General features: G+C 51.8%; 1 protein-coding gene across 2 annotated transcripts in view; it reads left to right on the top strand.

Moving 5' to 3' along the window:
* SMG6 (SMG6 nonsense mediated mRNA decay factor) overlaps positions 1 to 22586 on the top strand; it is a 105211-nt gene that overhangs the window by 15230 nt on the left and 67395 nt on the right. For both annotated transcript variants that reach the window (XM_014876482.2, XM_088177124.1), the window contains exons 9-10: positions 8017 to 8078; positions 11680 to 11825. In XM_014876482.2, the coding sequence (XP_014731968.1) occupies positions 8017 to 8078; positions 11680 to 11825 (208 nt within the window). The remainder of the gene's footprint in view (positions 1 to 8016; positions 8079 to 11679; positions 11826 to 22586) is intronic.

Raw genomic sequence — 22586 nt, forward strand, 5'->3', positions numbered from 1 at the left:
GGTGGGAGCATTACAAGGACATCAATGAGCTGTGCCTTTGTGAGGGGCTCTGCTCTATCCCCCTGCTCAGAGAGGCTGCGGTGAGGGGAGAGAGACTTTGTGTTCCTACAAGCTTCTCATACCCCAAAACCAAGTACAACCATCCAGAAACCGCCTCTCCCTGTCAGTCACTCTTCCCTCATTTCCTCTCCTGCTGGTGCTGATCAGGCAGGGATTTGTGTGTAACCAAACCCCCTCCTGCTGCTGCACACGAGGCCTCTCTCAGAGCACTTGGTTTGATGATCCCGATGCTGCAAAGTGGTGTTGGGAGGCAGAGTTTGCACTTGAGATGAGAATGCTGCCAGGATTGGCAGTACTGGTAAAGGAAGTAAAATATCTTAATAGCAGGGTTGGGAGATTTCCCAGAGCGGGGTGAAGGCTGTAGACACTGATTTCTCTTGAGATCTTTTTTTTGTTATTAGTCTAACCTTGATCTTTGTCTGAAGTTGGCCCAGACCAACGTTTCCTGCTGTCTGTTGTAGACTTTTTGAGATTGGCACCTCGTATCCCACAGCCAAACCTCTTAATTCTGCCATGGGGAATGTTTATTCCTCTTTAGTGTTGAATGAGCCATTTCCAGACAGGCTTCGTATCCACTGTGGAGGTGGGTACTAGGAAAGGAACTTCCTTCCGGAGGATCAGGGAGTGGAACCTGCTGGAGTCTGTGTCATTTCCTCTGTCCTTGGCTCTACTCTTCCTCCCCAGCAGATTTCACTGCTGCATAATTCAAAGTGGAGAGGGAGATGCAGCAGGGTGGACAACTTTACCTGTGGGAGCCTGAGGCACAGCCTGGCTCCTGTTATCCAGGATGGGGAGCGTGGCTGGAAGAGTGGGGATGTGAAGGTTGCGTGAGATAATGCTGTCATCCTTCTGGAAGGCTCTGTCTCTGCTCAGCCTGTTGTCCAAATGTCTCCTCTCTTGGCCCAACTCCATCCTAAGCCTTTCAGAGTTCGATCTCCTCAGTCTTCACTCGTCTTAATTTCTCGCATTATCTCCCTCCTTTGTGCTTTAACCCCGTGAGTAATCTACTCTGAAGTAGTAAAGAAGGCTGACAACACCCTGAGCTGCCTTTGCAGCTGATCTCTTAGACCAGAATTCATCACACATTTCTTCGTGTCAGTTTTCTGTCACAGGAAGGTGAACACTGTTTATTCCTGGCAAACAGTAAGAGTGTTGGAGTATAAGCTGCTTTTGGTCGGGGCTGCTTTAATGCACATGTGGCCTCCCCCTTACCTGCTGGACACAGAAAGCTCTGCCTGGGCTCTCAGTGCTTAACCAGATGCAGCCTTGAAGAGCTGAGCTTGTATCCTAAACGACCTGCAGCACCAGAGCCAATTTGTGAAAAGTTTTGTGTCAAAAGTGAACTTGATATCTCAGCTGAGGACTCTCTGGCGTGTTTGCATAGATTCAGAGAGTTTATGGTCAGCAGGGACCATTAGATCATCTGGTCTGATCTCCTGTATATCACAGGTCCTTAAATTTCACCCTGCTACTCCTATATGAAGCCAAATAACTTGTGTTTGGCTGAAGCAGTACTTCCAGAAAGACATCCAGCCTTGAGAATCCACCCTTTTCCTGGGGAGTTTGTTCCAGTGATAATTGCACTGGTTTTGAGACACTTTCACCTTATTTACAGGGTGAATGTTCCCATGCTGTGCTCTTCTGCAAGTGTAAAGAGCCCTTAAGTACCACGGAGGCACTTTACACCCAACAATCCAATCGCCTCCCAGTCTTATTTTGATAACACTGAACAGATTGAGCTGTTGAAATTTTTCACTGCAAGGCATCAGTTCTAGCCTTTGAATCACTTTTATGGCTGTTTTTTTGAATCCTTACCAATTTTTCAGCATCTTTTTAAAAATAAGGGCACTAGAGCTGGATGCAGTATTTCAGTGTTATCCCCCATGGTGCTGTATTTAGATATGTCCAGTCGCTGCTCTGCTTGCACATTTAGGGGATGTGTTTAATCCTTTTTGCTGGACATTGCATTGGGAATTCAGCCATTGTGGTCCCTAAAGACTTTGTGGAGAAGCTGCCTCGGGCACGATCTCCTGGAGACTTCATTTTCCATGTGATGCCAGATGAATAACATGACATTTGATGCTGGAAACCCCCAGATTTTGAAGCTGTTTTAATAAACCCTGTGTGAATGTTCTGTAGCCATCGTTACTTACTGCTCCAAACGGGCAGTTTGGCAGCAGAATTTCCTTTTGTTGATTAAAAACGTTGCTAGTGAGTCTCTACCATCCTCTTTCCATGCAGTTCAGTGAGGGTCCCTGAAGACCTTTCTTTAAGAGGTTACTGAATCAGTTTTTATTCGTTTAATGATAATATTTTTTCAAGAATGTTGCATATTACTAATCTAGGGAAACCAAATTTAGATACAAGCTTGGTTGAAAAGGAAGTAACACACATATAAATATTCTATTTGACCTGCTTTTGTTGAGTTGAAAGTTCTGCTAGTAAATTTGCTATTAAATGATGTTGAATTTATTTAGAAGTCAGGTACTTGTTCTAGAACTGGTGAAGTTGCCATAGCTTGATCTTTATGTTACTAAAGAAGATAATTTTCTTCCTTAACATTTTTTCTTCTTACCTCCTCCCTGCTGGGATGAAGGAAGAATTCAAAAGCTCACTGTTTTTGCCAGGGGGCTTCTTAAATTTCTCTTTTTCTCTTGCTGGATTGATGGCTTGTAACTCTTACAGCCATGAGATGTGTCCTGGAGCTGCTGCACTGCAAAAGACCAGGGAGCTGCAGGAGTGTCTCAGTGTCTCTTTACCTGTAAATTAATTTTTTTTTAATACCTCAAGGCCATGATGCATCAGGACTCCCTCTCTCTTCCATATCATAGCAAATTGGATTTTACGTTTGTGCGGTGTCTGATGTTAAGTAGCAGGATTTTCACTGGAATTGCTTCTACTGCTACAAAAATGAATCCCTTTCAGGGCAGGACATTTCTCTGCTAAGCAGAAATCTGCACTAAACACGTGGCAAGAAGCAGCCAAGGCAAGCCCTGTATCCATTTGTGGTTGCAGGTGGTATATAAAAAGAAGTGATTATGGTAATTAGCCCAGCTGGAATTTGCCCACAGCTCTGTGGGTACCTTGTAAACACTGCAAAAATGCCAGACAATCTTAACAGCCCTTTTGTCTCGTCTCCTTTATGTAGGTAGCCATTTGCACAAAACCCTTTCCACCACCACTTTGGTGGGGTTACACCTGTAGCAGTAGAAATTCCTCCTGGTATCCTGCCAGTTGAGCCCACTGCAGCATCCTGGGCTTTTCAGGAATCTCTGTATCAGTGTTGGGCTGGGTGCTCTGAGAGAGTTGCCTGTGGAAAAAGAGGAATAATCTTAATGCAGAATCTAACCCTTGAGCTGGGAGTGAGAATGTGGCACGTTTTGAGTGCCTGGATGTTATTTCACACAGTTCTCAGCAAGGAAGCTGTGCCTGGAAAAGCCTGACTGCCCAAGAAACCCTGAAAATATTTGGGATGAGTGTGGTACGTGTTTTGGAGCGGAGCTGTGTGACTCTGTGGTCTGTATCCCAACCCCTTGTCACTGAGGAGACCCTTAGACTCAGGAGAACGTCCTGCTGTGCTCCAGGCCCTTCCACTCCAGTGGAGACAGAGCATTTGTTACAGGCAGTTTTGCATCTGGTCTCTTGATTAATGGACTTGTCTTTTGCAGCCTATTTTGACTCTGACACCGCTTTCTGCTCCACAGATGCTTTGCTGATGTTGAAGAAAGTTTGCCTCGCTTGATAAAGACCAGATCCTGGAATTTACTTCCAAACCTGAAGTAACAATTTTTAACTTGAAACGCTTTTTCCCCAGGAGTCATTTCTCTAGAATCTTTCCCTTATTTGGTGCCTCCTTCACAGCTGGGGCTGATGCTCAGGTGCCAAAGCTCTGTGCACTCCTTGCCCGGAGCCAAACGGGTTCAAGCACAGCAGTGCCGCTTTCCAGCCCTGATCGTGGCACTCCTGTTCCTGTGCTCCCTGGTAGCATTTCCAGCATTGCTGTGCTGGCGTGGGGGACACCATTTTCAACGTGCTCAGTGCAGTATGTGGAGGTTAAATGTTGCTTGCTTCTCTGCTGGCTCTGAACCTTTCCCGAAGCTGCCTGAACAGTTCCATGCTGCTGTCAGGCCGTGTTCCCCATGGCCTCGAGGAGATTTGAGCTGGCTGTTCAGCCCCGTTGCTATCTCTGCTCTTTTAGCTGCTCCATGAGAAGTTGTTAGTCACTGTTGATTCCTTCCATGGCAACAAATCCAGTTGGGTTGGCGGCGAGGTGTGTGAATGCTCCCCAAGCAGCACTGGGCTGCTTCCTCTGGTGAGGTTGCCTCTTCCCAGGTGGATTTAGTCTGTCTGCACATGCTGACTCATGACAGCTGAAACAGCTGTTTTCAGCTTCAGGCACTACTGTGTGCAGGGACCCCTTCTTCTTCTTGACAGCTGGTTTGTTTTTATAACTAATGCCTCCACTATATGCTCATAACTTCCATATCGGTGATGCCCGCTTTTCAGCTGGAAGGGCCAAAATCCAGTTTTTGACATAGTTCTCTTGTTGTATAAGCTTTTCTTGATGGGCTTTTCCCAAGTGAGCAACTGGGACAACCCAAATTTGGTTTCCTGTCCCAAGGAGCAGCGTTGCCCACAAAGGACAGCAATGTCAGTGTACTGGGAGTCCTGGTCTGGCATCCTGATACCAGCATGAGGACCATTTTTGGGAAGTCTTTGGAGGGAGCTGCTTTGGGGCTGCACAGTCAGTAGTAAGTTGTTGTAGGTCTCATGGTAGCACTGTCAGGGTAGTGAGCATGCTGGCAATGCTTTTTGGGAAGTTTTCCTCTTCACCATGTGAATGCAGAGCAGCAGGTGACAGAACTTCCTCCTCTGTGCCAGGCCAGGTCGCTGTTTCCCTCTGCCCATGAGAAGCTGAGTTTGATGGGAGGAGCTGTGAGGGCTCCCGGAGGGTGAGGGACAGGTGAGTCAGTAGGGAAACAGTCATCCAGAGAAAAGCCCAGTCAAAGCAGCCCCGTGGCCTTAGCATGAACCCAAAGATGAAAGGTCTAAAGTTGAGCGATGAGCTTGTCAAAACCTTGAGGCTGTGGGAGAAAAAGTGGTGAAAGAAGCGTGAGGTGCCTGCTTGAAATGCCACAGTGCTGGGGCACACAGGGCTCTGCCTGGGCTTGCTGGGGTTGTGATTTAAGTTGGCAAGAGGCATGAAACATGCTTCATTCCTAGAGGCAGGTATTACATTTCCTTAAAAACAATTATAAGTAAACACTTGTCTCTGTCCCAGTTCTGTACTGGTTGTTGGGGTGTGTGACTGGTTAGTCCTTGGGATTGTGAGTGAAAAGGCTGAGTGTGAAACTTGCTCTGAGAAAATGAGGATGAAGCCAATGTCCTGACAAGCCTTCCTAGAGCTGGGTGTCTGTGGGCACACTCTGGGCAGGTCCCTGCTGGGTGTCACTTTCCATTCAAGGTGGGGAAATTTGGTTTTTCCCCTCTGCCAGTAAAGTGTGGGGATTGCAGCACACTCCTGGGGCCGTGGGTGAATGTGGGCCTTGGAGGAAATTTTCTGCCCCAATTTCTTCTTTTACCCACCTGCAGCCTGCCCATGAGTGTTGCTGTCCAGTAGAGATAGGTTAGGCCACGAGCTCCTTCTCTTTTCCATATTCCATATTCCATCTCAAAGGATGCAGAGCATGGACAGGGTCTCTTGCAGAGGGTCTTGCTGTGGGGCAGAGCATTGCCCACCACCCCACCAAAGCTCTTGCACTGAGCTGGGGGCTGTGATTCTTTAGATTCCTTAGGCTGTGTCTGTGTCAGGGTCTGTGATTTCAGCCAGAGCTGGTCACAAATCAGCTTTTTGCATCCACATGCTGCTGCCACACAAAAAAAAAAAAAACTGTTAAAGGCTTCAAGCTCTCAATTACCATAGTGTCCTAAGGTGAGGAATCAGCTATATCCAGACTTCACTGGCAGAATGAGTAAGGGCTTTGCTGTGCTGTCCCAGTATTCCCCAGTCTCTTCTGGATTCCATCTGCAGAGTTAATAAAATGGTGGCAAATCAAGTTGAGTTCTAGTGGAAAGGGCTCTTTAGGGCAGCAGTAAAATAGTGAGTAAGCAAGAACCCCTTGCTGCGGGGGCCAGTTTAATTGGTCTGGCTTGTTTTATGAGACAGGTTTTATGTTGAAACTCGCACATGGCCCAGGAGCGACTCTGCAGCAGGGCATCATTCTCCTGCATGGATCCTCCGGGAATGCAGCCGGGTTAATTACACCTCACTGGAGGTGCAGAGCAGCTGGCATCAGTCATGGCTTGAGCCCAGGGGCTCAGCAAATGGAGCAGGGAGGTGGCACCAGAGCTGGGATGGCAGTGACAGCTGTCCCCTGCAGCCAGGCCCGGCAGGGAGCTCGGGGGGCACTGCCCTGTGTCCTCTGGTGTGTGCCCAGCTCTTGGCTGGGCACTGCCACAGCCCTGCCAGGTAATCTTATCCTCCCCGTGTGAGTGGGAGCGGGGGAGTTGAAGCTGTAAAAGCCCTGGGTGGGTTGGAGCAGCGTGGTGGTGCTCTGGGTCGCTCCTGGTCAGCGTCTCCCTTGCAGCACTCGGGGCCTGGCTTTTCTCAGCGTGCTGAAGCTGTGCAGGCACAGGCGAGAGAGGAAAACCTCCTGCTCTGGGGAAGGTAAAAGCGAGGCCAGTCCACTCCTGCTGTGACACAGCCACCCCCAGGGCCAGGCTGAGAGAGTGCTGAGCCTTCCTCAGAGCCGTAGAGATAAGGACTAGGAAAGCCCAGAGCTGTGCTGAGCGAGCTGAGGTGGCCTGGAGCAGTAGTAAGTAATTATTCAAGTCAGGTTTTGGAGTCAGGGGACCAAAGCCGGGCAGGAAGCTGCCTTCACACCATGTACTACAGCCAGCTCCCCTGTGTTCCCTTAGCTCCATGTCCACAGAATCTTTAAATGGTTTGGCTAGGAAGGGACCTTAAAGACCATCTAGTTGCAACCCCCTTGCCATGGGCAGGGCCAGCTTGCACTAGAGCAGATTGTTCAGAGCCCCATCCAACCTGGCCTTGAACACTTCCAGGAATGGGGCATCCATAGCTTCTCTGGGCAGTTCAGCTGTTCAAAATGCAGGGCCTCAAAGGCTGTGCTGGCACATCTGAATACTGTCTCTAACACCAGATAAATGAGGGGGTGCAGTAACCCCCCCCCAATCCTCCCTTGCTTCTGGAAGCTGCTCCTGGCAGGGCACAAACAAGTGTGAGTGCTGCTGCTGAGCTCTCTGTGCTGGCTGCTCTGCAGAAAAGTGTGGGGAGGACATCCTGCTCCCTCTCTGCCTTGTCCAGCTGCTGCTCTGCCTCTGACACAGTCAGGAGCACGGAACAGGCTGCTGCTGGTGATTGTGGGGTTGTGTTTTTCCATCGATGGGAATACTAGTGGGTAATGCTGCCTTTGGAGACTCCTTTTCCAGAACCCCTTAGGCTGTGCAAAGTTTGGAGTTGGTGAGAGGGGGGCAGAGAGAGAGCTTTGCCTAGAGATGCCTGGAGTGCAAGTATCAGATTTGGGGCCCTGGGGTGCAAGTATCGAGTTTGGAGTGCCCAGAGTACAGGTATCGGGTTTGGGGGTGCAGGTGTTGGGTTTGGGGTGCCCTGGGTGTGGGGTTTGGGGCTCCCGGAGCTCAGCAGCTCTGTGCAGGATCGCAGGACCCGGCAGAGGGTGCTGTGTCTCCACCGCCTCTCCCAGCTCCGGTTCCAGCTCCAGCTGTTTGGCACTTGCCTCTGCCTCTGTGTATGATGTTTGTAAGAGTTTGGGCATGTCCATTTGGTTCCCATCTCCAGTGCCACCCCCAGCATCCAGGCCAGGTTCTTCTGTCACTGGGGACATTCTTAATTCACAGGAAATAGGAGAGAGTTTAATTGTTTTCTCCTCTCTCTTTTTTTTTTTTTTTCTCTTTTTTTTTTTTTTTCCCATGCAGCTGAACAAAAGGTTCATCCTCAGTTTTCTCCATGCCCATGGGAAGCTGTTTACCAGGATTGGGTAAGTGTGCAGGATGTTTATTTTATTTTCCTACATTACAAGTCTTTTTGGAATTTAATATTGTTAGCAACTAAGCTGTGTTTGGAGCTGAGGGCACAGGGTGTGAATTCTTGCAGGCCTGGCCTCCTGGTTCTTATTCTCCTTACCCGCCCTCCAGTCCACACTGGTTGGAGCTTGGGCCTTTTCTTTCCCCCACCTCAAAGCCCATTCCTGCCCATGCACCAGGACCCTCTGGCAGGAGCTGAATTCAGATGGTTCACACACACAGGAGGGTCTAGGGGCTGTTTTCTCTCTCTCCCATCACCTAACTGTGCTCCCCGCCTTGAACTTCTGGGATTAACCCCCTCTCTTCCATTGTCCTCATCCAGTGCAAAGGTGGCTGCTGTGGCTCTCAGTGGCTGTTGCCTGTGAGGATCACAAAGCCATTGAGGTAGATCCACGTGGTGGCTGAAAGCTGCCCTCCAGAGCATGGCAGAACAAGCCTTGTCCTTCATCTCCTCACTACCATTTCAGTGAAAGCCCCATAGCTGAGAGCTGCCCTGGCTGTGGGAACTGGTTTGAACAAAGTGCCCTTGGCAGAGGCTGTCAGAAATGGGTTTCAAGTAATTGAGCAGCTCCCCTTGAAGCAAAGCAAGCCTGATCCTGGCCTGGGCTGAGATCCCAGCCCAGGGGACACCGTTATGACCCCGAGGGCAGAGCTCAGTCTCGCAGCTGATGGGCTTCTCATGGAGCTGCCTCTGTTCCAGGTCCAGACTGGCCCTTGCTGTGTGGGAGCAGCTGGTGAGGAGAGACCCCATGTGGGTCTCTGGCAGTAGTGGTCTCTGCTTGAGCCTGCCAGTGCCTCGGAAGCAACCAGAGTCTCCTGAGCTCTCTTGGCTCCTTCATTCTCCTGTGGAACTGCTGGCTACAAGTCACGAGGCTGAGGGCCTTTTCCAGGCTGTGTGGATGCAAAGTGACAGCTTGTCCCTGCTGGGAGCAGCTCAGATCCTGCCACACAGCAGCACCTCAGCACTTGCTGTGTCCAGTGCTTACAGGGGTGACCACTCAAGAGGGGGCACTTTGGATCCTTCCCAAAAAACAGGGAAGCAAGGGCCGGTGATTTGGAAATCCAGATGTCTGAGGGTCACTGCTGATTTCTCCGTGAGTCACAAAGCACTGATTATCCACTCATGGGGCACCAGGCTGAGGCAGAGCTGGGTGTCCTCCTGCCTGCAGGAAAAGAGGAGGGGAACTGCCAGAGCCCATGGAAGGTTTGGGAAGTGCAGGGTCTGTGCTGGAGGGCAGAGCATCCGGGGAGCTGCTGGTCCCCGGCGCTGTGGGGCCGCGCTCGCGGTCGAGCTCCGGTTGAACGGATGCCAGCAGGGGATTAATGGGGATGTAGCAGAGATCAGTTGCACATTTGGCTCCTGAGGCTTTTGTGAAATTAAGATGCAGCGTTTCAGGCAGTTGCTTCCCAGGACAGTCATTTAGAAAACCCAAGTATGTTTAATGGTACAATATGCCCTGAAGTACTTAGAAGGGAACTAGAAAGTAATACCATGACACAGGAAGAGAAAATCGTCCAGCCCTGCTAAACAGCTTCCGTGCTTAAAATAGGTAAAAGGTGAGGAATAGCCAAGTACTTTTTGGGCAGGATCTTTAGTGATTTGTCTGGAAAAAATATGGAAAAGATGATGTGGTCCTAATTGGACTCTTGCTCCTAAAACCACAGGTAAGCAATTTATTAAAAGCTTCCGCTCGGCTCCTGACCTGCTGGTTCTGAGCTCAGTGCATGCTGTTCCAGATGTGCTGTGGTATCAAAGCACAGGTGGTGGAGCTGAGGAAGCCCTCACTTCTTGTTGTTATTCCATGGCAATAATTTTCATCTCCTCAGTAACAAACCATCCTGCAAAGGGCTCCTCTAGCCCCAGAGTGCTGTCTGCCCTAGGAGGATGTTGCTGAATACGCTGGATGTGGTCTGAGATTTCTCAAAATTAGGAAGTCTTTAGAAGCAATCAGTTTGCTCTAATTCTCTGGCTGTGCCCCAAATCCAGGGAAGTTGCCTTTTGCAGGGAAAGCAGTACATTTGTACTGACAGAGCTGCTCCATTCTGCACAGCTACAAAGTACAAGGAGGCTATTTGTTCCAGCCCGTGTTTTTGGGAAGGTAACAGAGACTTTGAACTGCTCCAGCAAACAGTGCCCATGGAGAGGGTACCCTGCTGGTAGGCAGACCCGGGTGATGAAAAGCACTCATGAAATATGGCTAAGAAGAAAGCCATTTCTGTCTTTAGAAATAAAGCTGTCACTGTCCTGAAGTCTGTTGGGGAAGCCCGGCAGAATTGCCCATGTGGGTTACCAGAAGTGGCTCATTAATCTAGGCTGTGGTAATATCACAAGATCTGAGTCTCTTGGGGGGAAGATAGAGGAAATTGCTATGGAGGCCCCCGAGGTCGCCTGTCCCAGCTCCAGATGCCTCACCCTCTGTGGGTTTTGGCTCCCTCACTCCCATGTGGGCACTTGCTAATGTCATTGATAACTCGTGTGGGCACTTTCTGGGAGATACTCAGTCTGCTGGGTCTGGCTGTGGCTTTTTCTAGCGAAAGAATCAATACAGCAAATTCTGCAGAAGAGGCACTGGGACAGGACGACCTCCCCCCTCAGTAGTTCCCAAGGTTTTCCCAGGAAAGAGCCTCTTGAGCAAGAGGCAGCTTCTTGCTTGTGAAATTATCTTCATAGGATACCAGTTGAGGACTGTTGTAGGCAACCTCAGTCATTTTTGGGGTTTGACTGTGCTCTTTGCAATAATTTCAATTTTTCACCCCAGCTGGGAGGTTGCTGAGGATCCAACAGCTTTGATAAGTGACCTCAGCTAATTCCCTCAGCGATGAAGAGCATGATAAAGGTGTCAGATTTCCGTGGGCGCTTGTGAGTGGTGTTGAAAGCTCACCCCATCCCCAGGCGTGGCCCCGCAGCCGCGGGCTGCTGTGTCCTGACGCGCGACAGCGGCGCTGCGGCTGCGGGGACCCGCTCCAGCTTTGACACTGTCAGCAGCTCCACGAGTCAGAGAGTCCCTGTCCTGTGGGGCTCGAAGTGATGAAGTTTAGGGGCTCAATCACAGTGCTAGTGAGTGTGTAGCCTGGGGGAGACGGGGCTCTGTGCCATGGGATCCGATGTTGCAGCGAGGAGTTCTGGAGGAAGCACGCTCTGGCCAGCATTCAATGCACTGGAATTGCCACATCCGCAATGTGGCACCAGTGTGTGCATTTTGCTGCAGCCTTGGGAGTCCCATGGGCTGCTCCTAGTCCAAGTGAGCTGCTGGCCCCTTGGCACCTCTCCCAGATTGGTAGAAGTCAGTAGAAAAAAATGGTTGGTCAGAAATGACTCATAAAGGCCGTGTTTTCCTGCCAAAAGAATGCTGCCTGTCGGTCACAGAGCAATCCCTCACTGCCCTCTCTAAGGAAGCAGCCTGCACCTTCATTCCCCGCAGCTCCTGGCTGGGAGACAGCACCCCAGGGATTCCCCCTTCCCCAGGAGATGTGACAGGGGCTGAGCCATGCCCACCTCCCACCCCACATCTCAGGACACAACCTCCTCTCTACAGCCTCTCTCTCTGTCTGCAGGATGGAGACTTTCCCTGCGGTGGCCGAGGAGGTCCTGAGGGAGTTCCAGGTGCTGCTGCAGCACAGTCCCCCTCCCATCGGAAGCACCCGCATGCTCCAGCTCGTGGCCATCAACATGTTTGCAGTGTACAACTCCCAGCCCAAAGGTACCACGTGCTGCTGGAGGGGAAACTGGATGGGGATCAGCCACTCCCCATGTGGAGAAGGGTGGGGGACACACCAGATGGGGAGGTGGGAGTGGTGCTTGGATACTTGTGGGTGTCAACACAAAGGGACCTTGGCTAGGCCTTTGGAGCTGGCTGAGGTGTCTGAGGAGTGAGGAGGCATCGCATCCCCCTGGAGCCTGAGTCATCAGCACAGAAGGAAGACGCTGCTTTATGGCTCTGCCTTCCCAGCGTTTAAGCTGGGCCTTGCTCAGTGCCTGTGCTGGCACCAGAAGGGCTGGGACAGTCTGAGACCTCAGCTGTGGCTGCCTGTATCCATGCAGGTGGGTGGGGGATGTGATGCCACTCTCTGAAACACCGGGTTGGAGCCTGTGCCCCATTGTTCATACAGAGAACAACACAGATCTAGTGTTAATTACTCTCCTTCTCTCACTTCCTCCATCCACTCAGCAGCCTGGATGGTCTCTACCATCGACAAGTTTAATGTGCTGGCCAACAAAGATGCCACCAAACTAGAACCTCTTCACTGAGTTTAAAATGATGCTTCCAGAGATTGTATTTTTTCCCTGTGTCCCCTCCCACACGCACTCAGCAGCAGGTACCTGGGTCTGCCTGACCTGTGAGTTTGGGAGCAGGGATGGCGCTGCTCTCCCTGCATGGGAGAAAGCTGCATTTTACATCCTGATGCCTTGGGATTTAGATCCCAAAGATGAAGGCCTCCAGCTGATGGATTTCAGCTAAGGCCAGCATGTGGGCAATCAAGCTGAGCCCCAGAGAGCTGCTGGAAGATCCCTCCCTCGTGAGCCAGTTGGCCACTGGTCAGGCTGGTGGTCAGTGGCCAAGATCAGCTGATGGAGAAAACCAGTACTGACCAGAGGGCTGGGAAGTGGCTCCTGTGTTCTATGCCTGCCTTGCAGGCACTCCCCTCTCCTGGAGGGAGGTGTCAATCCCACTGGCGAGGCAGCCATGCCTTCCTGTGTGCCAGATGCCAGCCAAAGATGGCCTGTTTATCTTTGAGCTGCAAAGTACTTTGTGATTATAAGCAAATGCCTCTGCTTGACAGTAATTATTGTATTCATAATATTAATAATACCCCTGGTAGGTGAATTAATAGTGGTGTCTGTGCCACAGACAGGAGCGGGTGGGAGGAGAGGATGAGATTTGTCTGGGATGGATGGCAAGCCCCTGTGGCAGAGCTGGAAGCAATCCCAGCTCTCAAACCACTGGGCTGTGCTCGTCCATCCATAGCCGAGTTGTGGATGTGTGTGAGTGACAGAGGGAGTGCTTTTTATCTCATGAAAAATAAGTATTCTCAGAGTTTTCTGCCTCCTGTGTGGGTAGCTGCCAGCTGCTCCCAGCTTTCGGATCTCTGGAGAAAGCAAACCTGTTCCTGCTGGGGCGTGCGGAGCAGGTGGCACTGCTCGTGGAATGCCTGCAGGTCGGATGGCACCACGGCTGCCATCTGATGCCAAGGGCCCTTCAGGGATTTCCCTGAGGGCTCTTTGCTCTGGTGACCCTGAAATATCGCTGAGAGTGTTGCTGGCAAAGCACACCCTGCTGTCAGCACAAATGCCCCGGTGGTCTCGGAGCGCTCGTACGCCCAGTGCTGGCACAGCTCAGGTTGGGCTCGCTGCCGACGCTGCCATACTGGGAAGAGCTGGGTGCAAATGGAAATCAAAAGCAGAACAGCAAAGGGGCTGGAGTTTAGAAGGAAGGCAGGAATGTTGGAATGATTACTGAGTGCCCTGCGTGGAGCAAGGGTGCTGGCTCTCTCCCCAGCATGTGGGCTGCTGTGGGCAGAGCCTGGCGGGAGCGCAGCAGGAACGCTGTCGGGAAGGTGCGGGTTCCCATTTCCCAGCACATGAGTCAGCTCCCTGTGCTGCAGCAGCAGGGGCAGCAGCGGGAGCCAGGGGGCTGAGCCGCCCCTGTGGGCCTGTGGGAGGCTGGCGGGACACAGGGAGCAGTCCCACCCTGCCTGCATCCCAAATTGCCAGGAAGCGTTTCTGGGGAGCCGGCTGTAGTCAGAGCTTGGCCGTGTCCACTCCACAGAGCTGGATCTGACTTTGTAGTTGGACCAAACAGCCTCCTCCTACTGAAATCCTCCTGCAAATCTGGGAGCAGAGCGTGGCTGTGTCCTTCCCATCACACGGGCCTGACACTCGGTGTGCAGTAGCAGGAGGAGATCTGTAGGCTTGGGGCTCTCTTCCCTGCTGCCCAGGAGTGTTCCCTTCCGGGATAGCTGCTCCCTCCCTTCCCTGCTGTGTATTTCCAAGTCTCTGGAGCCCCATCTACTCCTGAGAAACTTGTAAATGTGCTTGTTACTCCATGTCTGGTATGTTACAAATCCCTGGTGCTGAGGATCCAGTGGTGCTGGCAGTCATGGTGTGGTGTAGCTGGCATAACAGACACTATGTGAGGAATTCTATTAAATTCTTAACCCCTAAATAAGAACTTCTAAGTAAAAAGTCAGGTATTAAGAAAAAGGAAACTTAACAATTAAATGCTGTGTTAAACACCTGTGCTTCCTCTTCCTCAGGCTTACACCAAACACAATCCTGCCCCATCTCAGCCTCAGTTTCTCCCATTTTTGGGTTGTGCTGGGTCTGTCCCAGACTTTCAGTGAGGCAATGGGCAGCACAGGAGGCTGAGACTCATGCAGGATAGTTTATATCTGCTGCTCTTTGCTTTTTTACTCCTATTCTTTTGCTATGGTATAGTTGGCTGTGACCCCTCAGGGGTGCCCCTGTCCTGGCATGTGTCCCCCTCTGGGATTTGTGACATGTCCTCTGTGTCTCTGCTCCCAGCCACTGCCACTTTTTCATAAACCAACCAACCACAAGGTCACCATGTGCTTTTCTGACAGGGTGACTTTTTTTGTGCTGTGTTTAAACTGGTTTCCAAACCAGCCAGCTGTGAGCAGCACGTGGCATTTCCTCCTCCCACACAGGTCACTGCTGGGGTTACCTGAACCCTGCAGTGGGTGCCAGGGCTCAGGTGAGCACAGGCAGGGCTCCATGGCCCGTGCCCAGTGCAGCTGAGCTGTGCTTGTCCCCAGGGACAGCACCAGGCACGCTGGAGCTGGTCTCAGCTGCCTGTGCAGCCGGGCAGCACTGGGAAGATCCTGGGAGATGAATTGGATCTGTTGTTTTCTTTGACAGAGGAAGCCAAAGAATTCCCACATGAAGCACATCCCCTGCTGTTCAGCACCAAACAGTGTGTTCCTGCTTTGTCCAGGGAGGCATGCAGCCACTGAGGATCCCACTGACCCTACTGCTTCCTGTCAGGAGCACTTCAGGTGTGAAAAGGCTTCTTGCAGGCCTCAAACCCATGGGGCAAGGAGTGCCCACCCAGGGCAGGGAGGCAGAGAGAGGTGGCCACTCTGTGTGGCAGAGCTTTGCAGTTGCTGGTGCTTTCCAGGATAGGACATAGGTGACTAACCAGTGTTTTGGACCATCCTGGGCTCTGGCTGGGGCGGGACTTTAGTGGGGTGGCCCGTTTTAACAGTTTGGTAGCCATCTGCACAACCAACTCACAGAGAAGTTTGGATCCCTTTATCCCGACCACAAACACTCCAAGAATTTTAATTTTTTTTTAATTCTGTAATTTGGGGAAATAAAACTCTGGTTTCTGAAAAGACTAATTGAAGCCGTGCTTGCGGCAGGGGCATCTCGGTGAGTGGAGAGAGAGAAACCCCCTCCCAGCCCATCTGTGCCCAATTTACTCCGATCTGGCCTCTCTGAGGCTTTTTTCTTTCTCTCTCTCTCTTTAATAATTTGTTTTATAATTCCTGGAATCAAACCCATCTCAGACACACTGTTTTATTTTACTGTATTATTGGATTATACTTCCTATAAATCACTGGATGTTATTCATAGGCCACCACCAGAATAACTTCCCCTCTCCCCCCAAGCCCCCTCCTCCTGACGGCCCCGCATTCCAAACAAGCACACACCAAGATGGGGGTGCAGCAGCACGGGGCACCCTAGAGACACTTCCCGGAAATCCCAGCAAATTTGCCTGGCTGTGGGTGTGAAGCATCAGGCTGCAGCACCTGGATGCCTTCTGGCACTCTCGGCCGGCCGCGCTGTGCCGTGTGGAGGTTGTTAGGAGGTCGGGCTTAGGTGGAAGTGGAGAGAGGAGGGGGCTGCCATATGTGCATCCTCAGCACATGTAGGGAATGAAGTTGCATCCCCCAGGGCCGAGCAGAGTCAGGGCACAGAGGCACAGGGAGGGTCTGGCCGAGTGCGTTGCTTTAGCTGAGGATTGGGAAAGTGGAAAAGCAGTGGAAGGTGATGGTTTGGGCAGGGTGACCCGTGCATAGGGGAACTGCTCTGCCAAGGGTGATGGGCGAGGAGGAAAACCTACTAGTTGTGCCCTGGCAGAGGGACTGTGCTCATGGGGGTTGTGAGGAGGGCTCAGTGTGGCAGGGACAGGCTGGGCTTTGCTCTGCAGACCCTGGGTCTGTCTTCTTGAGTCATGGTCAGGTTCTCTGTGCAAGGTGGTGTCAGCTGGGAAACCTTGAAGGCTCGTGCAGAAAGGGAGTTTCACAGCAGCAGCTTCAGAGCACTGTCTGTGGGTTTTGCCACACCAGCATCTTCAGGGCCGAGCAGGTCCTGTGCTGCAGGGGCTGGAGAGGCTCTGCCTGGCTCAGAGAGGAGCTGCTGTCACACAGCTGTGACTGCGAGGGTTTGCTAAGGCACGTGGCCCTGCTGCTCCTTGAACACCAACACCAGCTTGAGATGTGGATCTTGCCCAAGTCTTGATGCACACAAGGAAAGATCTGTAGGTCAGTGCAAATCCCCTGCAGTGCTTAGGCAGGTACAGGACTTCCCATTTTCATTGGAGAGGACAGGTCAGAGCCCTGGGATGAGGCTGTGCTGTGGGTAACTAGCAGCTGGCTCTACTGCCATCACACTCACAGCCCTGTGCCGGGCACAGCAGGTCTCGCTTTGCTGACCACACCTGCTCAGGCTTGCAGCCTGAACCCTTAAAATATCCTTAGAGATGATGCAGAGCCTGGTGGTGTCTGCCTCCAGCAGAGCCTCAGCTCTGACCATTGCCACAGGCTCGTTTCTGCCGCTGGACCCAGCTCTACTCAAAGAGCTGACTGCAGCATCAGAAAAGGCTCAGAGGAAGCACCTTCTGATCACCTGTAACAACTTATCTTGATGTCTTCTCATGAAGCTCTAACCACATCTTGTATGTCAGAGTTGACAAAAGGTGGAGGGAATCGAATGCATGAGAGTCCAGTTATTTTTGCCCGGGTTCAAAAATAAAGCAGTGTTGTGGGTAAGTGCCTCAGTTTGGTGGAGTTTTAAAATTAGGCACAAAAGAAAGCTTAATAAACCTCAGGCTGTAGATAGCAGCAGAAGCAACCTGATCTTTGTCTGAGGGCTAGAACTCAGTCCTTTTCTCTGAATTGCCCTCGTTGTGTGATAAATACACACTTCAGCTGTGGGCTGACACCTTTGGGCTGAACGACTGATGCTGATGAAGATGTCACGTTGCAGGGCTGTGTCAGGGGACGCTGAGCATCTGCAGCCCTGTGCTCTGTTGAGAGCAGAGCCTGAGGTCCCTCCACCTGCCTGCAGGACTTGGTTTGTAGTGCAAAGCCCACTTGATGCAGGGAGGCTGGAGTTGAGCAGTTTGACATCTGGCTTTCTCTGGGTGCTGGGGCTGTGGTTGATGTACAGCAGTTCTGGACAGAGGTGTGTGCACTGAGATCTCCAGCTGCACCTGGCAGTGGCTGTGTGACTTTCCCTCCGAGACTGGGCAGTGCTGTCTTTAGCAAGGTGGTGTTAAGACATAACACTTCCTAAGGCCTTAAGTTTGGAGGAACTGGATGTTTAATTTATCCTTCCCCTCCTTTCACATTGCTGCTTGTATTTGCTTTGCATTTGAGTAGTATTGAGGAGAGGAAGCCCAGAGGAGGGCTGAATGATTCTGGTGTCCATCCTTCCCCTTGCTGCCTGCCTTGCAGTGAGGCTCCTGAGAGAGCTGGCTCTTTGATGTCACTGCCTTGGCAAAGAGCTTTTACACTGAACCTGTTGTTTTGTGATATCTGCTACTCCCTGTATCCACACAGAACCCAGACCTTGAGGTGTGTGAGTAGGAGGAAGGGTTGAAGTGGTGCAGGGAGTGATACCTGCATTGCTCATCTCAGGAGCCACACAGCTTCCTGTGCTGAGCCTCCTAAGGGACATGTACGTGTCCAGAGATGGCAGCTGACCCTCCAGGGTGTCTCCTCTGAGCCAGTGGGAGTGTTGGAGGTTGGCACAATTGCTGGGAACTGTCGGCGCCTTTCCCTTCAGGGAAGGAAACTGTCTCAGACTTGAGACACATCAGTAAAGTTCAGGTAGAATAATTCTGGCCCAGACGTGTCTTCAGAGTCTTGCTCTTGGGCTCTTGAGGCTGGTGGCAGCAATGTTTAGACCAAAGTCTTCCTTTGCTTATTCCCCTCTGTTTCCTGTTTAAAAGGCAGATTGTCACATATTTGGGGATTTATTTACCGTAATTGGAGTTATTTTCCTGGCTGCTGGCTTCTGCCCTCTGATGCAAGACTCCTTAGTGAAACGTGTGTCCAGAAAGCCATGTGACTTTTTTTTCCCCTTGCCACAAGTGCCAGCAGGAGATGCAATAATCAACGCGCTGCAGGGAATTTCCACTGGCAGTTCAGGTTTCTGAAATCTAGACGTTGGCTTGGGAGGCAAAAGATTGAGCAGGGCTTTGTGGCAAGGAAGGGAAAGGTTTCCAGCAAAATTGAGCGTTTGCTGGTGTGTCAGACTCTCCACTCCTGCCCTCCAGCTCAAGTGCAGCAAAGTCCCCGCCGAGTGGTGTTGGATGAGCTTGCTGGGGTCTTCTGCCTGATCTGCCTGTCACACAAGCACATCCTGACATCTGCCCTTGAAGCTGTTCCACGAGGTGATATCAGGATCTCATTTCAGGGCAACAAATCGAGGGGAAATGATTTGTAAACACAAAGCCTGAGTCTGCTTTAGAGCCAAGCTTCAGCAGCCCAAGCAGCAAATCAGAACAGAGTCAGTGACAGGTGAGGTGAGGTTGGAGAGGCTTTGCTGTGGTTCCAAAGCACAGCCAGCTCTGCAAATACCGAATCCAACCACTGTTTGGACAAAAAGCAGCGTTGCTGTGTAAAATGAAAGGCAGGAAATGGCGCAGTGGCACACTGTGTCCTTCAGTCCTGCTGTGGACAAGAAAGGAGGTGCTGAGGCAGCTGTCCCAGGTCTCTGCATCTCCCCAGCTTTGGTGGTGGAGAAAGAGGGGTGCCAGGGAGCCAGAGTGAGGTGCACCAGGTGCAGCAGCTTTGGTGAAGCTTTAGATGTTTGCAGCGTGACAGGAAGTCCTTTTGCTTTTGAAGAGATATTTCTGAATCTTTAATGTGCCTTGCACCTTTGATTTCCTCATGCTTTTAAGCAGCACCAAGTCAATTACTGTATTTCTGTTTAATTCTCTGAGAGAGCACTGTATAATTAGGCTAATTATGCTGCTTTGTGAAGTTGTAAAACTCCTGATTGAGCTTGCGGGGCTGTTTTATAACCTTCCAGGTGTAGGCAGGGAGGGCTGCGTGCCCCGTGCAGGTTTGGGTGCAGCCTGCCAGCTCGGTGGGGGTAGTGCCTTCCCAGGGGCTCATCCCCTGGCAGCTCCATCCTGCCTTCCTCTTTTCACAGGCTGCAGTCCCTCTGGGAATCCTGTGCCTGGTGCTGGGGGGGGGGGTCTTGTTGGGATCTCTCCTTGCCTTAATGTTGACATCAGGAATGGCAGCAAATCCAGGGCTGTGTTTCTACTCTTGAGTGTATCTGAGGAGGTGACCCCACACAGGCTTAGGTGTGGAGATGTTTTGTTTTCTCTAATTAGGCTGCATGTGCCATGCAACAGGTTCTTGCAGCACAGAGCTGGCTCTGCCTGCACTAAGTGACAGTCAGGAGGAAGGTGTGACCTTCAGGTTCTCACCCTGGCTGTGTGATGCTCACTCCAGCTTCACTGACCAGCACAGTTTAACTGCAGCTGAGTGACAGCCCTGAAGGCACATGGCCCATCTCTAATGGAAGGGTCATTTTTAATGCTGGTTGGTGTGGCTGGTGATGGCAGGTGACACGCAGAGGGCACAAGTGATTTGTCTGCCCCCGAGGCTCTCGGGTCGCACCCCAGAGAAGCAGACAGGAGCGTGTAGCTGTGGAATGGGAAGGAGATACCCCACGGGGATGGGTTTGGCTGCGAAGTTTCTCCATTCCCCCGTGTCCCATCCCTGGTGGGATCCTCTGGCCCCCTGACCCTGGCTCAGTGAACTCCCGGTGCTTCTCCGCCGGCCCCGGGAGCGGAGCTGGGGCGTCTTGCGTAAGCAGCGCCTGCTCCCCGGGTAATGGCACGGAGATGGAGAAGGAGGCTCCGGCTGCCAAAGACGGGTTGGGAACAGCATAAACCCTTCATCCCGAGGAGCCAAGGCCTGACAACCCTCGTGCCTGGTGCTGGGAGCAGAGCTCGTCCCGCCCGGGGGGCCCCAAGCGCGCTCGGGGCCGCGGCGGAGAGCGGCCAAAGGCGGCCACATGGGCCCGGGTGGCTCTAAAAGCAGGCGCAGCGGAAGTGATGCTCCCTGGCCCATCTGCACGGGGAGCGGGAGACGCGCCCCAGCTGGTGCGAGGCCCTGGCAGCCCCGGGAGCTGCCGTCTGTTGGGCTTTACTGCTGTCTGCCTTGAAACACGGCTTGGGAAGGATGGGAGGGGGGTCGGTGGCACCGTGCCAGTCCCGGTTCTCCTGGCCTTCTCGTTCCTCTCTCCTCCTCCTCCTCCTCCCCGCTCCCTCCAATGCTTTAAAGTCACATTTCCAGGCCAGACATAGAATTAATCTCTGGGCACTTCACATTGCTGGCAGCGCAAAGCAGGATGTGGGATCTTTTTTTCTCTCTCTCTGCGTCTTGGCTGACTTTTTTACCTCTCGAAGAATTTGGAAGGGCCGTGAGATTCCCCCCACCCCCCCTCGCCTCAGTGCCGTGCAGTTTTTCAGCACGCTGATCACCCTGCTGTGGCTTCACCCTAATAGATTTCATATGCTGACACAGTTGACATCAGTACCAAACTATTTTACATGTGATCTGGTGTATTTCCTGAGGAAATCTGCAAGATATTTATTAAGAACTAATAAAATAAACCTCTCCATGAGCTTTTAGGTAGTTTTCAATTTTTCATGTCTCTCTCGTTTCCTCTTATCAATGAGTTTCTATTTTCTCCCTCCTCTCTGACCATTGCAAAAGGAAACAAAAATAAATGTTTTAAACCGTTCCTGAATGGACACTGGGAATATTTCTGTAGTGATGTATTAGCAAAGTCGTATTTTTAGGGCTGTATTGTCAAGACTAAAAATATCCCGCTGCAGTGCATCCTTTTTATAGGGCTTTGTGTGTGTGTGTGCTGAGCATTGTACAAGTTTGCACCAACGTGCAAAGGTCTTTGTACTACTGCAGCGTTGCCTCCCCATCACAGCTGGACTCCATTAGGCCTTGGAAATTAGTGTAATCCTGGTTAAGAAAGGGAGGGGAAAAAAAAAATCAATCAATCTCGCAGAGCCGCGTTTCCCCAGCTGAGCCGGGATACCTGCGTGGCAGCCGCGCTCCGAAGGGCTCCAGCAGCCGGTGGTTTTGCCACGGCTTTCCTGCTAAGAGGGTGTTCCCTGACGGAGAACAGCGGCTCTGCTCCCCCCGGAGCAGCGGGGGTCAGGCAGGACGGGCTGTGAGCTGCAGTCACCCAGCGGGCTCTGCTCATTCCGCACACCCGGGAGCCCCTTTGGGGCTGCGCTGCACTGGCAGGCAGCAGCGTGTGTGTGTGCGTGTGCGTGTAGCAGGCAGCAGGCTGGATACTTGGCGTTCTCAGAGGGATTTTCTGCCTTTCTGCTATTTGTGTCTCCTTCAATTAACTGCGATCGGAACAGAGAGAGGCAAAGGTGGGCGCCGGGCTGAGCAGCCGCCTCCGCTGTGCGCTGGCTGCGGGGGGACCCGTGTGCGGCGATGGGAGGCGGCTCTGCCTCTCCGTCACGTGTGATGGATGCAGCCCTTTCCAAACACGATTCCCGCTCCGGCTCGCGTCCGCGGATCCCGGCGTGGCGCTGTGGCCGTCACTCGTGTCCCCAGCAGCAGCCCTGCGTCACAGGTGGTGGGTGCAGCGGCTGACGGGGGCCCTGACGGCCGGGCCGGCTCCGTGCGCATGGCACACGCTGCGCTCCGCGCTTCCCCATCCTCCATCCCCTCCCTTTACTCGCGGGTTCCTCGCCGGAGCTTTCCTGTCTGCTGCCGTCTGGAGAGCCACAGCCTCTCTGCTTCCTGTAGAGCAGTTCAGCGAAAGCAGTAATTAGGGCCCGTAAAAATTTATTTTATTAGCGAGAAGTGTTGGTAGGTAATTGGCCATAATTTGAACCCAGCCAGATTGGAGATTAATAAAAAAAATTTCATATATATATATATATATATATATATATATATATATATATATGTAAAAAAAAAAAAAAAAAAAAAATCACAGAGAGATCTTTTTACCAGAAATACCAGGGCTATGAGCTGGAAACCCTTCCCAAGATGGGCTGGCGGCTGCAGAGAGGGCGGCCGGCAGTGAGTGCCTGTGCTGTACCCGTCCTTGAGGGTGTTTGACACTGGCATGGGAAGAAAGGAAACCTTGTTTTCCAAGAACTCTGCTCTTTCTCAGCTTGATAAGCATTTAAAATAAAAGCTGCACAATTGGA

The sequence above is a fragment of the Sturnus vulgaris genome, chromosome 21 (assembly GCF_052056855.1).
Source record: "Sturnus vulgaris isolate bStuVul1 chromosome 21, bStuVul1.hap1, whole genome shotgun sequence".
Taxonomy (NCBI): domain Eukaryota; kingdom Metazoa; phylum Chordata; class Aves; order Passeriformes; family Sturnidae; genus Sturnus; species Sturnus vulgaris.